Source organism: Toxorhynchites rutilus, chromosome 1, assembly GCF_029784135.1.
Source record: "Toxorhynchites rutilus septentrionalis strain SRP chromosome 1, ASM2978413v1, whole genome shotgun sequence".
Lineage (NCBI taxonomy): Eukaryota > Metazoa > Arthropoda > Insecta > Diptera > Culicidae > Toxorhynchites > Toxorhynchites rutilus.
The window spans coordinates 140,698,326-140,713,118 of NC_073744.1; the positions used below are offsets into that span (position 1 = coordinate 140,698,326).

General features: G+C 38.6%; 1 protein-coding gene across 5 annotated transcripts in view; it reads right to left on the bottom strand.

The window, feature by feature from the left end:
* Positions 1 to 637: 637 nt before the first annotated feature.
* LOC129767408 (golgin subfamily A member 4) overlaps positions 638 to 14,793 on the bottom strand; it is a 44,013-nt gene continuing 29,857 nt past the window's right edge. The window contains exons 5-10 of one of the 5 annotated variants that reach the window (XM_055768296.1): positions 12,013 to 12,108; positions 11,774 to 11,951; positions 11,488 to 11,720; positions 10,712 to 11,113; positions 3,532 to 4,230; positions 909 to 3,446 (exon numbers count right to left, since the gene is read on the bottom strand). In XM_055768296.1, coding sequence (XP_055624271.1) covers positions 3,246 to 3,446; positions 3,532 to 4,230; positions 10,712 to 11,113; positions 11,488 to 11,720; positions 11,774 to 11,951; positions 12,013 to 12,108 — 1,809 coding nt within the window. In that variant the 3' untranslated portion in view covers positions 909 to 3,245. Of the gene's footprint in view, positions 854 to 908; positions 4,231 to 10,711; positions 11,114 to 11,307; positions 11,399 to 11,487; positions 11,721 to 11,773; positions 11,952 to 12,012; positions 12,109 to 14,793 lie in introns of those variants that run through there. The other 4 variants (XM_055768306.1, XM_055768288.1, XM_055768277.1 and 1 more) reach the window with 4 other exon arrangements.

Genomic DNA, 14,793 nt, shown 5'->3' on the forward strand with positions numbered 1-14,793 from the left:
ACGTTGTATAAAAGACCAAATTAAAACGTTTGTTCAACCATTGATATTTACCTGGACAATATGACAGAGAAACGTTTTAAAAACGTTTCTTCAACTGCAAAGTAACTTTTGCACAACACATGGCGGACTACTACAATGAGCATTTGCTGCTAGCGAATGTGGTAGTAAGATAGAAGGTAATTTTGTATTACATTTTCAAGTGATCTAACGAAGCAAATGGTTCGATGGAGGGTTATGAGATTGAATCTCGACCATTTGGATAGGTGAGCCAAAATCTGTTTTTTTTGCGTTACGTAACTTGTGCACCACGTCTTATGGCGGGTTTACATTAGGGAGATCTATAGCTATAGATGGATTTATTCACATGAAAATAGGTGTAAACGGGTGAGAATAAATATGAATCACTGGTGAGAAATCACTAAAGTTGCATGCAGTTCTACTTCAGGTGAATAAATTCACCTAAGATATGAATATATTCATTATAGAAGTTCACGCTAGTGTAAACGGTTGATGCGATTTCTATAAATCTCATCATATTTCTTCACATGAATATATCACTAGTCTAAACCCACCCTTAATCTTTTATAACGTCCGAACTATTCAAGGATTTTCTCCGTAACAAAAACAAATTCAGATGGTTTCAATAAATATTGGAAGATATACGTTTATTCACATGAGAATATGATGTCCGATTGTGCTAAATGTAACAAATAACGGTTATTATACACAAATACATAAATATAAAACCACCATAAGTGTCAAAAATGTGTTGCCCTTGCTCTGTCCATTGGGTCAGAGGCATCTATTTTTTATTCTTATTGAATAGACTCAATCGCCTCCGGGGTGGAGTGTTCTGGAAGCGCATGAAAGTAAAACAAATCGAGAAAGAAATCGGAAAGAAAAAAGATTAGTCACATTGTTTTTCGTTGTTATTCTATAAAGCATGCATTATTTGAACGTAATAAGAAAAGATTAATTTAATTAATTGTCAAGGAAACTTCATACGGAAGTAGACGCAAGGAGATCTTAGAAAAAACAAGGCACACACAAACATGCCCGGTATCACCTTAACCGTGTTAGTTGGGTTTATTTTGGAGGATTCATTTAAAAAAAATGAGAATATTGCTTCTCAGGATAGAGTATTCATATTTATGAAATGTATTTTGAGGATGTAGTTGCAACACCCCAGAATGCATGGTCGCAAAGAACAGAAGCTTCGTAAAATTTCTACTCGGCGTTTTTCGAAATTCATGTTTCATAATATATTTCAGAAGTTTTCAAAAACTATGGGCCCTATTCCAGAAAACGAGACGAACAGTTTTGACGTCTATATTCACCACTGATCTACGGTGAATTCACCAACATCTCGATTCCACGGTGGAAATTCAGAATCGTTGTGAAATATTGAATTAATCCATTTTTATCAATATGAATTGTGTTTAATTATGTTTTTCAACTAGAAAAAATTTCTTCCTATCATTTCAAGATGTTTTCCTCGCGTTTTATATATGGGCTGATGAATTATTAACAAAAAAGTGTTTGTTCACATTCACGTTCACGGGAACTCTAGACCTGCCTTTAGACTGGAAAGACTTCTGTAATTTTTTTCCGGTACGATCAGTGATGTCAGATGTGATGTTTTTCTTATAGGAAAAACAACAACCATTTTTAAACTAATCAATCAAGACTCTTTTCTCAGTGCCAAAATACTAAAATCATAACAAAGAGGAATAAGTTTAATATATCTTTTGGTTTCATAGATACTTTTTCCTCGAGCATATGGTTTCATTACTCAGACGTTTTGTTATAATGGATTTATTGGGCCAATGTTTGTTTACGTAATCAACGATTTATCAAGAAAATGTTTAAATCGATGTGCATTTATTTCCAATAAATTAGTGGTTTTGAATTATTCATTTTCGTTCAACATGATGTGAAGACATTTTTCGTGCCATGTTAACAGCTTTTTGAATGCTCATCTGGTATCTCTGGATATGAGTTCAATGTTTACATTTGATCGTGTTGTTTGGAAAAGGCCCATTTGAAAATCTGTCCAATTACAGAATTGAATTTGATAATTGCAGTTGAAAACATACATTGCTTATGCAATTCTAGTTTAGTCGTAGAACATTTTCTGGAGATAAAAGTAGAGTAAAGGTATGCTTCAGGTCAACAAGGTGAACAAACACATCAAAACAAACTAGACGACGACTCGACTGATTCATCAGTCGACATAGACAGTCAGTTAGACAATCATAGGGCCCTATTCCATAAAACGAGACGAGCAATTCGTCTCGTCTTGTCTCGGCTTCAGTCACGGTCGATAAAGTAGTAGTTTTGAATTACTCATTTTCGTTCAATATGTAGACCCTTTTCGTGCCGTGTTAATATATTCAAACAGTCATCTAGCATCCCTGGATATGAGTTCAATGTTTACATTTGGTTGTATTGTTTGGAAGAGGCCCATTTGAAAATCTGTAAAATCTTGCAATTACTGAATTGAATTTGATGGTTTCAGTTGAAAACATACATTGCTTATGTAATACTAGTTTAGCCGTGAAACAATTTTTGAAGATAAAGGCGGAGCAGAAGAATACCGATGTTTTCAATCAACAAGGTGAACAAGCACATCAAACAAACTAGACGATTCGACTGATTCATTGACGAGCGCGGCCAAACGGTCGTCGAACCAGACGAGCTACTCGTCTGTTTTTAGTCGAGCTCGGTTTCTGAAATATGAAAACAAACGAGACGAGCGCTCGTCTCCTCGTCTCGTTTTCTGGAATAGGGCCCATAAACTACTCGTCTGTTTTAGTCGAGGTCGGCTTCTGAAATATGAAAACAAACGAGACGAGCGCTCGTTTTCTCGTCTCGTCTTCTGGAATAGGGCCCTATGGTATATTGCGATAGTCAAGTTACCTGGAACCGTATCCGAAGTTTATAAATATACATCATATAATTGCATGACCTGACTGTTGAGTTTTATTAATATAAACACACATTAACTGTATAATATTGATATCACAATGTATAATTAGTAAATTCGATTGTACTTATTAATACGGCAATAATTACACCTTCTATATTATACTACAAACTATGACACGAACATGTGGATGGAATCGAATTTACATAAAAACTAAACACGCGCTACGTGTACACACTCACTCACAAATCTACAAAAAATGGTCACCGGATTGTCGAATTTGTCCGAAATTCAAAGTAGTAAAAATAAATACTGACAATCAAGGCAGTGAAAAGCACTCCAACGAACACAAGAAGTATGCTATTTTGATCAGATTTAACCGGTCTTTCATCCGCACTGGGTTCACGCTGCGCCGTATTCGTTTTCGTTCTTTGTAACGTTGCGACACGGAAGATTTCCGAGAATCGCTCCAGCAGAGGAAAATTAGCAACTGAATGCATCCCGGTCGAACTGGAAACCACTTGATCGAAGGGATCAAAAAGAACATTATTGGAGGGACACGATCGAGCATCCCGTGGAAAGATCTCACTTGGTCGATCTAATACCTTTTGCTCGAGTAAAGATTCAAACATCTTGGTGGAATCAACTACAGCTTCATCCGCGTACACTTTTTCCCTTGAGCGGTAAACAATAGCATCTCCATTGATATTTCTAAAGCGATTGAATGATTCTCGTCGTTGATCACGACTCTTGCGCCTCTGTTTGTCCCTTCGCCTAGTGCAAAGCCTGTGCACGAAATCACTCGTTTCGAAGACAAAGTATGGATTCAAATGATCTAGTTTGGTGGCGACCAAACATTCGTGTTCCAATTCTTGAGAGTTGTTGTTATCATCCTTTTTATCACCATTGAAAACAACGACACTTGGTAGCAACTGTCGGTCAGATCCTTTGGTAAAAACACTCATACTATTGATGTCAATTTTCTTTATCCGATCGGGTGTGCCATCGTACGAGAATCCACCGTATGGATCACCGCTAACTCGTGGGCTACCGGCGGGACTGTCACTCTCGACACTGCTCAAACGGCGATTCTTATCGAATCGAATGACCGCCTTGCGCAGCTGGCTGGTAGTACGCTTCTCCTTCAACGCCCGAACTGGGGTAGAATCCCGCTTGGATCGGAATCGGGCTCGCTTCTCCTCTGCTGCGAAACTCATCGAATCCCTATCGTCGTCTCCGCAGTTGATTTTCACAATAGACGGCTGTTGCAGTTTCGTCGATGACAGCTCACGTTTGGCTGGGGTCTTTGGGACGGAACGATGTATTTTGGGGTGGGAAATTAATTGGTGATGCGTTTGATATTGAATGGTTATTTCAGAGAACGTCGTGAAAGGTACCCAAACCGAATCTCCACAGGTAAACATGATTAGAACGTTATCTATCGACAATGACATTTATCATGCGGTTGAGGAATAAAGGGGGATTTGACTGATTTTAGGAGGTTTTTCATAACTACGACAAAACGTGAAATATATAATTATACCCGTGGAAAACATCCGTGAATATTTTTTTTATCGATGCGCACGTTCATACATAAATGTTTACGCTTTCTGTATATGTCAAAATGAGAACTGAGCTGTGGGGGTGTTAGATTTCACCTTTTTTGAGGTCTATTCTGCCCAACACATCATACACTGGCACATTGGGTTGTTTACCACACTTTCTTCTGTGTACGCTGAATTCTTTTGTAAGCGACTGAACGTGCGCGCAAAAATATCGCGTAATTTCGAGAGAATCGCTTAAAAAAATATTGCACACAACCAAACTCGCAAACGCTCTCGCGTAAAATAAAATCACGCAAAAAAAATCGCGTAAAAAACTACTCTTTTTTTATAAGGTACACCGGGGCAAGTTGAAATTCGGGGTAAGTTAAAACGGAAACCGTAACTTTTACTAGGAATGATGGATTGACGTGATAAAAATATACATAGAAAACATTATCTTTCAATATCGAGTCGAGAAGACGCACCACGCTAGATATGGGGTACATACCAGGGGGGCGTTGCTGATTAATGGTCAGCTGCATCCCAATAGGAAGTATCCCGTGTCGAGCACACGTCCCGTGAAATCAAAACAAAAATTTTTGCGCGCTGGCACAATCGATTTGTTGAAACAAGTAAAACCAACTATTTTTTTAACATTGCGGCAGATGCCGGACGTTATTTGTCGGTGATTACTGTATGAATGAATATAATGATAAATTCAAAAAATAAGAATCATTCATATTCTATACCTCAGTATGTTTTACATAATTTATGAATTCACAGACATGATACAAGTCGAATTTGTGAATTCTGCAACCAGTGGGCGTTCAAATATTACGTAACGCAATTTGTTTCTTTTTTTGGACTTCCTCTTCCCTACATGCCATTTGTTGTCAATTGCATAAAAATGTTTGGATTTATTTCTAAACAAGTTTCCACAAGGCATCCCCTCCTCCCTTCCTGTGTGTGTTACGTAATTTATGAATATTTGAATGATTTCATAAACCTCCGTTTTGAGCGGCTCTACTCTGACATGAAAGCGTCTAAAATAGTTATTGTTTCGTATATTAATTCCTAGTATGTAGTGTCCATTTTGCGTGTATCAGACTACTCCGCCACATCTCAAGTGTATCAAAACCCTTTTTTTCCAAATGTTTATATGTAATTCTTTCAATTTAGCGTTTCATAAATCAGTTGCAGATAGTTCGAGAAGCAAAACAGCACAATAAACACATGATAGTTCCGCGTTTCAACTTACCCCGCTCTACGGGACAACGGGAAACGATGCATATGAAAACTAAACAAAAAAAAAATTCATTTTTCGAAACCTCCCGTGTGAATCTATATTTTATCGAAAGACATCTGTCATATCTTGTATATGCTGCAAACAGATTTCAATTTAGTGATTTAGTGATTTTTTGTGATACCTTTCAAGTTGAACTTCGAAAAATTCGTTGCAACTTGCCCCGGTGTATCTTACAACTTTTTATTGCAAGAGTAAAAAATTTAAGAAACTTTGGGTAAAACTAGTTGTAATTTAATGTGTAATGTTTACATGTGCAAAGTTTCGTCACAATCTGTCAAGTGGTTATCGAGATGACTGAGCAGTGCGGTCGTGGAAAATCCAGGCAAGTCCCACAGGTGAATCGCGAAACTGTTGGGAATGGGCTATTTGACCGTGTCCCGTGTGTTGAAATCGTCCAAGGAGACCCAGACGACCCAGCTGGCAGTGGAAGAAAAGCGGAAACGATCGACCCCGGAAGGCAAGGAAGGTGAAGAATTACTTCAAGCGCAATCCGAACTTTTCGATTCGGAACAATGAAGCGGGCCGGAATTTTGTTTCGACACTCTGGGACTCAGTCTTTTTTTCAGAATACGAGGCAAAACGTATGGTTTAGGGTGCCAATGAAAATGGCCATCTGGATTTTATATATGAAACTTCGTGCGAAATGTTGATTTACGTGATAAAATACCCAATGCAAAATATTAACTCAATCAGACTCCATTTACTAATGTCGCAGACGACAAAAATTTTTTTTTTGAAAACCGAAAAAGCACCCAAAAAAATAAAAAACAAGAAATTTGGATTTCCAAAAAAAAGTGCTAAATGCTAAATGTCTTACAATTGCATGAAATTCACGAGATTTAGAGCTTGCTCTCTTATTTTTTGTCATGACTAGTGATCCCCAATAATCGTTCGATTAATCGATTAATCGAATACTTACTACAGAAATCGATTATTAATCGAACGAACACTGCACAACAAATAATCGAAGCGAACGAATAATTTACGTCGATTAATCGATCCAAAACCAAGAGAGAGAAAAAACGTGCGGCCGCTGCTGTTTTATCCTGAAAATCAATCATTATCTTTGATGCTCCCCTAAGTTCGTAAACGATGCTCAATGGCGTCAACTCGAATTAAGCTTCGTTTACGACTTTAGGGGAGCGTAAAAGATAATAATTGATTTTCAGGCGGAATGAACACTTTTGATTCCATACGAGGGGCTTAGAATGCAAGGGGTGTAAGTGACTTGGTCGATTTCTCTTCATCAACTTTTTATTCAGTCAATAACTCAACTGCAAAAACGTTCCAATTTAAGTTTGCTATATAATCCGATAGATGAGGTTCTGACGTTCACATTGTCAAATACAGCTAGGAATGTATTTGCAGCTAAGTTATGACCAAAAGAGAGAGCCGATGTAGGGAAATCGATCAAATCACTTACACCCCTTTCATTCTAAGCCCCTCATATGGCTTTCTAACAAATGAGAAGTATAAGTCTAACTAATTATTTCTGTCAGTGTGACGATTAATCAATTTATCGATTATTTGGGGCGATTCTTCTTCTTGAATGGCGTTAACGTTCCCTGTGGAACTTTTGCCGTCTCAACGTATGCATTAATTAGCGTCATTTATTAATACTTAGTTGAGATTCCTTAAGCCAAATAACACGCCTTGAATGTATTCCGAGGGGCAAGCTCATGAATACGCGTGACCACAGTGCAAGTCGAAGGAAATTTCTTTGACGAAAAATCCTCCGGCCAGAACGGGAATCGAACCCGAACACCCGGCATGACAATGTGAGACGCTAACCACTCGGCCACGGGTGCACCAATGCGATTAATCGTATCGAATAACTGCTGAAAACTATTCGATTAGCTGATGAACGATTAATTTCGAAAATCGGGGATCACTAGTCATGACTTACGCATTATCTGACCACTGGTGTACAACTCCTTACAAATGGATAGTTTAATGATTTCTATATTAATAAAACATACTTTTCGCGTTGAAATAACCTTTTTTCGTGTTTGCTAATTCACTAATTTAGTTGTTCCACTACGTTATCCTGTACTAAATATTCCCACATTTCAAATGAAAGCATCAGAATCAGAATCTTCCGTAGCATATTTTTTAATGTAGAGCCCGTTTGAAGCAACAGAGCCCGAAACAAAAAAAAATCTATAATTCTGTCATTGTTGAAATTCGAACATATGCGTAGGAGGATTTTTTTCATCAAATATGACCGTCTATCACGTCCTGAGAGAATCTGGATAAATATATTTTTTTCATGTGAGAAAGGTGTTTTCTGACTTTAAGGGGATGAATCAAAAATCAAATTCCTTTTTTATTTTCAAAAAACGAAAAATAGATGCAAAAAAAACAAATAAAAATTTTTTTTTGACTCGATTATATACAAGATTTGATTATATACAGTGGAAAGAAATCAAAAACTGTATATAATCGAGTCCGCGCTGTACTTGGGAGATTTTACGGTTTTCAAAATATAAAATTTTGTCGTCTGCGACACTAGTATACAGTAAGTCTGATTGAGCTAATATTTTGCATTGGGTATTTTATCATGTAAATCAACATTTCGCACGAAGTTTTATATGAATAAGTCCCAGAGTGAGATTTTTTTTTTCGAGATGACTCACCCAAAAAAATAAACTCAAATTATGACCGCTTTGCAGCATCCTCGCTTAAGTACGATTGAGCTGAAATTTTGCATAGAGTGTTTTTTCGAGATGGTGGAGATTTTGGTAACTTTTTGTAATTCGAGGCATTCTAGTGTATGTACACTCATGCCATAGTCAGTTTGACGGTGTAGCACTAAGGACGATTCTTAAGCACGATGCCGAATGGGGAGTTCTTAGACGAAACTGAGCGGAGTTTAATCCGCGAATTGAATATATTGATATCGGATCAAGCAAGCGAGCGATAGCGAAAAGGATCAAAGGAGGAGAAGCAGTGGTAAGAAAATTTCCCAGGAAAGGTCCCAAATATGGCATACGGAAAAAAATAAATGCAACTAGGATCTAATAAAACAACACACGAACTGATCGGTGTTAAGTCAGACCAGACCATGTGACATTTTCATGATTTCGAAAAAAACGAACTTGAAGTTTGGTGCTATAAGGGATTTCATCTTCTTTTTGAATGACGTTAACGTTCCCTGTGGAACTTTTGCCGCCTCAACGTATGCATTAACTAGCGTCATTTATTAATACTTAGTTGAGATTTCTTAAGCCAAATAACACGCCTTGAATGTATTCCGAGGGACAAAAGCTCTAGAATACGTGTGACCACAGTGCAAGTCGAAGGAAATTTCTCTAACGAAAAATCCCCCGGCCAAAACGGGAATCGAACCCGAACACCCGGCATGATAATGTGAGACACTAACCACTCGGTCATGGGTGCACAAGGGATTCCATAGAGCATTCGAAACAATGTCAATACGTTAATTCCGCTGCACGCGTGATTTTTCAATTCTGGTCAATGTGGTATGTGGCTTACGAAATCCTTAACCAAAAGCAATCAATAACTCGAAATTTTCGCGACTTGGTCCCCTATGACTTAACACCGACTAACTGGAAATCGGAATGGGATGAGGGTATGATTCCCGATGAAAAGAATTTCAATCTTGATTGTCCTGAGTGTTGTGCGTATTATTGGCAGAATGAATTCGGAAACCTATTCGGAGCTGCTGGACAGTGTACTGATACTATTTACCAGAGACCTAAGACAGTTTCATCTCCCAGCAAGGTAATGCGGCCATTCACATCAGCAAGAAGTTTTTGTTATGGTTTTCCGAGAGAAACATTCAAGTTTTGAACTGGCCAGCTCGTAACTCGGGCTCAAACCCTATTGTGAACCTTTGGGAGATTCTGGCAAGGCAAGTTTACCGCATCGGGCGACAATTTTGAACAGTTATTGAGCTGCAGACATGTGTTAGAGATGAGTGGAATAAAATTCCACAAAGAATGCTGGATCATAAATTATTGATTCAATGCCAAACCGAATTTATGAAACAAATGTGAAGAATGGAAAACCAATCAAATATTGAATTTATCAGTTCCTTGTTTGAATTATTTTTTTCTGGGAATACAATATGAGGTGCGCTTATGACAATTTCTGCTCCGAGAATGTGTTTTCTTAATTTAAAATAACTGTTGACAATTGGACTGGGACATTCAATAGGGAAATTTACTTGATATTCAAAGCTCTTATACAGACTATGTATATATTTTACAAATCTAATTTATAGCACCCAAACAATTGAATTATATGCGTGCATTTATAGAAACTTCACGCACTGTATCAGGAGTACCAATTAGTTTTCGGAGAATAGCGACGGATTTTATTGATGATTTATGTTAACAGCCGGTCCTGTAAGTTTCAAAGATGTTCGATGTTCCAATATCCAACTTACATCCCATAACTTTCATATAAAATCTTTTTTAAGAATTGTGTGCTAACCGTGCAGCAGATCGTGGCAAATGTTCGTGTTGAGTCAGGGGGTTTCCGCTGTCCATTGATCATATCACAATTATGTTAATTTATTCTAAGTTCAATTCTAATTAATTCGGTTCGTGTTACTTATCGACGACGTTTGAGGTTTCGTATGTGTTTGTATATAGAAAACCGTAGAAAACATTGGTAGTGAATTATCCCCACTTACTGAATCTTGTTATATGGAGTCAAGAGGATAGTTCTGAGATTGATTTTACTATAAATCAAATTATTTTGATATTAGTTATTTTGAACAACAAAAATACCTAACTTCATACTTTATCTTGAAACGAATAGATCGACTATACACCGGACGCAATTACTTCTCATCATAAAAACGAATACAGTTTTAACATGCAAACGAACGAACACAAAACACACAAAACACTAGATTCCATCCATCAATAACTAGATGTAGTAAGGAAAAAACTGTTTACTATCTACCTCGTCCTTGTGAAGCGTGTTGAGCAGATTCGAAGAGCTGAACATTTGCTTGAACTTGCCAGGCGTTTTCTTGCGGGCGTTCATCTCTGCCAGTGTCATGCTACTGCCACCACCACTATTGTTACTGGCAGCATTCGTCGAGTCAACAATACTTTTTCGACCGCCGAAACTTAATCGACTGCTCAGAGTAGCTCCTCCATTCGATGATGCACCGTTAGTATTATCCTTCTGAAATTCCTTGTACTGGAAATCATTCGTTGGGAGCGACCCCCCGAACGAAAGGCGTCCCGCTTTCTTGCTGGGCGTGGGAGGGCCAGGTCGTTTGTAGGACGTTGTGCCGCCTACTTTCTTGCGTGCAATCAAGCTCGTACTGCTATCGTCCAAATTAGCTGAGGCTGCATCCTGCGAAAAAGAAAACGTTGTTCAATTACGTACCTCGAAACAGCAGCTGAAAGCCTCAAACCAAGAATGGGAACAAAAACATTCTGAATCAATTATTCTAGATCGCCCGAAAACAAAACGGATACTGAGAGAACAACGAGAACAAAAAGAGAGCAACACGGTGAAAACACGCAACAACCAAATCATAACTTAACTCTTCGGGTGCTAATCATTTTGGCTCATTTCATTCTCCTCTTTAATAATCTCTTCCTTAACTACAGTTCGTAAACATTTGACATCAACAGTCTACATGGAGCAACGAACCGATCCAAAAATAGGAATAGGAAAAACATTACCAGATTGATCTATACTGTCGAATGCTACAAAACACTTACGCGAATATCATCGTCAGTCAGCTCTTCGTCAACGTATTGCGGCAGATAGCTACTCCTCAGATGCGGCAGAACCATCGAGTTGCGTTGCACTAATTCCGAGTACCGAATGGAATCACGTCCGGTGAAGGGTGGCGACATCCGGCCGGTTTTGAGATCCGTAAGGTACGTGTTGTTGAAAATCTCACCTTCCTCGTCCTCCATCTTAAGACTGGGACCTGGAGAATTTGATTTGTCTAAATATAATTATGAGTGATGAAATTTCATTTGAATCTTTGTTAAAACGTACCTAGTCGGGCATGGGCAGGGGGCGGCGGTAGCATGGATTTCCGTTCCTCTCGAATTTCTTCCATGACGCGAAGTTTTGATTTCATGTATTCGTTCTCCCGCAATACTTCCAGATTCTTCTCGTTCAGGATGCTTAATTGTTGCTGTAGCTTCTTGGAGTGTATTTCCATTTTATCGAACTGGAAGGAAATCCGATTATTAGACACGCTCTGTTGGGCATTGTGATAGTTTACCGGTTACCTTTTTTGTTTCTTGCTGTATTTCAGCCCTCAACTCCAACAAGTCCTTCTCGTGTTTTCGGGTGGTTTTTTGCATTTCCTCCGCGTATAACGATTTCTGTGAGTGAAAAAAAAGGAATTTTGTAACTGTGTCTACAACATTCATTAATACCGCATCACGAATATGTTTGTTCCCAGCAAACATTGAATCGCATAACTTGGCATATTCTAATTCGCATATAAAGTGAGATGGATTCAAAATCATATACACTATGATCAGAAAGTACCGGGATTTTCCAGTGGATGCGGGAACTGGTTTATTTTTTTTCTTATGTTGGTACGATCTTGAAACGCACATCTGTCAGGTTTTAGTGCCATCCGATTATTAGTATCTGCCTGTACGTTACAAACGGCCGGAAATGAGGGCCGACAGTTCTTGAATTTTGCATGATGATGACGCGCTATCGCGCCGAGCCCGAATTATACTGAATTATTTGACCAAACATCAAGTAAATGCCATCGAGCAAGCCCCGTGCGACTTTTTTTTTTGTTCTCTAAGTTGAAGTTACCACTTCGTGGAAAGAGATTTCAGTCGATCAAGGAGATCAAAGAGAATGCGACGATGGAATTAAAGGCTATCCCTACCAAGGATGCATGCAGGACTGGGTCAAGCGTTCGCACATTTTTGCTGCTTCAGATGGATCATATTTTGAAGGAGATAAAATAAATTTGCCTGGAATTTTTAATTCTATTTTGTTTTATTTTAAAATTCCTGGTACTTTGTCGGTATAATGTCGATCAGAGGATACATTGTGTATATCTAAAATCGTATGCAAAAACTATATCACTAGCAGCCCTTTCACCATTCATTCAAATTTGATTGAGCCAAACGTAAAACAGTTCTGTAGCTCTAAAGCTCTCACACTAACGTACCGACCAACTGCTGTTCGTGCTGAAGATACCACACGAGGAATAAAAGTGAGGACGATTGTTTCCATGCATATGTGCTGAAGAACTTGCACACATAACGCTAAAAAGCCGTGAGAATATTTCGAGAGAGTCTAGCAATTCTCTTTTATCCCCTGAACGTAGGCTGTAAGAAGTGTATTTGGTTCAGTAGCATATGAGATTCACGGGCCGGTTTGCCGTTGAATCATTCAGATTCATGGGTTGCTACTGAATTATAATGCAAATAATTCCTCAAGCGTATTTCATTTGAGCCAGCAAGAACCTATATTTTAGAAATGCGCGCGACCCGTGTGTCGCACTTTTTGTATTCATATCGTCGACATTATTTTGAAGCAGGTTCATAAGGTGCTTTATCATGTTTTGAATCTAAGTTTGTGTAAATATAATATGATGATTGGGTGAGCGATGCAATGTTTGATAAATTATAAGTTATTTTCATTCTCACTTGAATTCCCGTATAATTATCCTTTATGATATTTCATAACTTAACGTTCATACGTTGTATACTGGATTGATATGTAATATTACTCCTTCCACCAGAAAGTTTACGGTAGACAACACTGTACGTATTTGCTGTATTTCACTGTACGAGGAATGTATTCACGTGAATAAAGCTCCTGGTAAACTTAGCTCATAACTTTCTGAAATCGAATTTAGGGCTATCGTGTAATAAGAACGATATAATGTATTTTCTGACAAACTTGTCTATGTCTTTCTTTAACTCCCATTATGTTTTTAATAAAAACGCGCATCGATAATGACAAGTTTTATTAACAAGTCGTTTAAAAATTAGATGTATAGATAACAGATTTTTGTGCTCTTGGAATTATTGCTTGAAATAAAAATCAATTGTTTTGAAACTACTATGTCGTTGTTGATCTGGATATCACGTATAGCAGTTTCTATATAGTTTCCAACAGCGTTTGACACAGTTCCGAAATTGCGAATATACATACTAAACTATTTATTTCTTATTTAAATCTTACGCATATTGATATCATCAATAATAAAGGGTGTGTCACATCAAATTGCATCACGGAAAAAACGCTGTAGAAATTCGCCCAGTAGACCGACCTTTTGAAAATTTTAGACAGTAAAATAAAAACTATTAAACAACTTTTGGCATTTTCTTTTTATTCATACTTCGAGCCCAAGCCCGTATGCTCGCACCTTCCTCTTTACCCCGTCCATAAGGTTCTGTACAACGTCAGGTTGTAGTTTTTTTTGAACAGAAATCCATTTTCTCTTGAAGTCCGCCTCCGATTTGTCAACTTTTGGGTTCTTCCGGAGGGCCTGCTTCATAATCGCCCAATATTTCTCTATTGGGCGAAGCTCCGGCGCGTTGGGCGGGTTCATTTCCTTTGGCACGAAGGTGACTCCGTTGGCTTCGTACCACTCCAACACGTCCTTTGAATAGTGGCACGAAGCGAGATCCGGCCAGAAGATGGTCGGGCCCTCGTGCTGCTTCAATAGTGGTAGTAAGCGCTTCTGTTGGCACTCCTTAAGGTAAACCTGCCCGTTTACCGTGCCGGTCATCACGAAGGGGGCGCTCCGCTTTCCGCAAGAGCAGATCGCTTGCCACACCATGTACTTTTTGGCAAACTTGGATAATTTCTGCTTGCGAATCTCCTCCGGAACGCTGAATTTGTCCTCTGCGGAGAAGAACAACAGGTCCGGCAGCTGACGAAAGTCCGCTTTGACGTAGGTTTCGTCGTCCATTACCAGGCAATGCGGCTTCGTCAGAATTTCGGTGTACAGCCTCCGGGCTCGCGTCTTCCCCACCATGTTTTGCCTTTCGTCGCGGTTAGGAGCCTTCTGAACCTTGTATGTACGC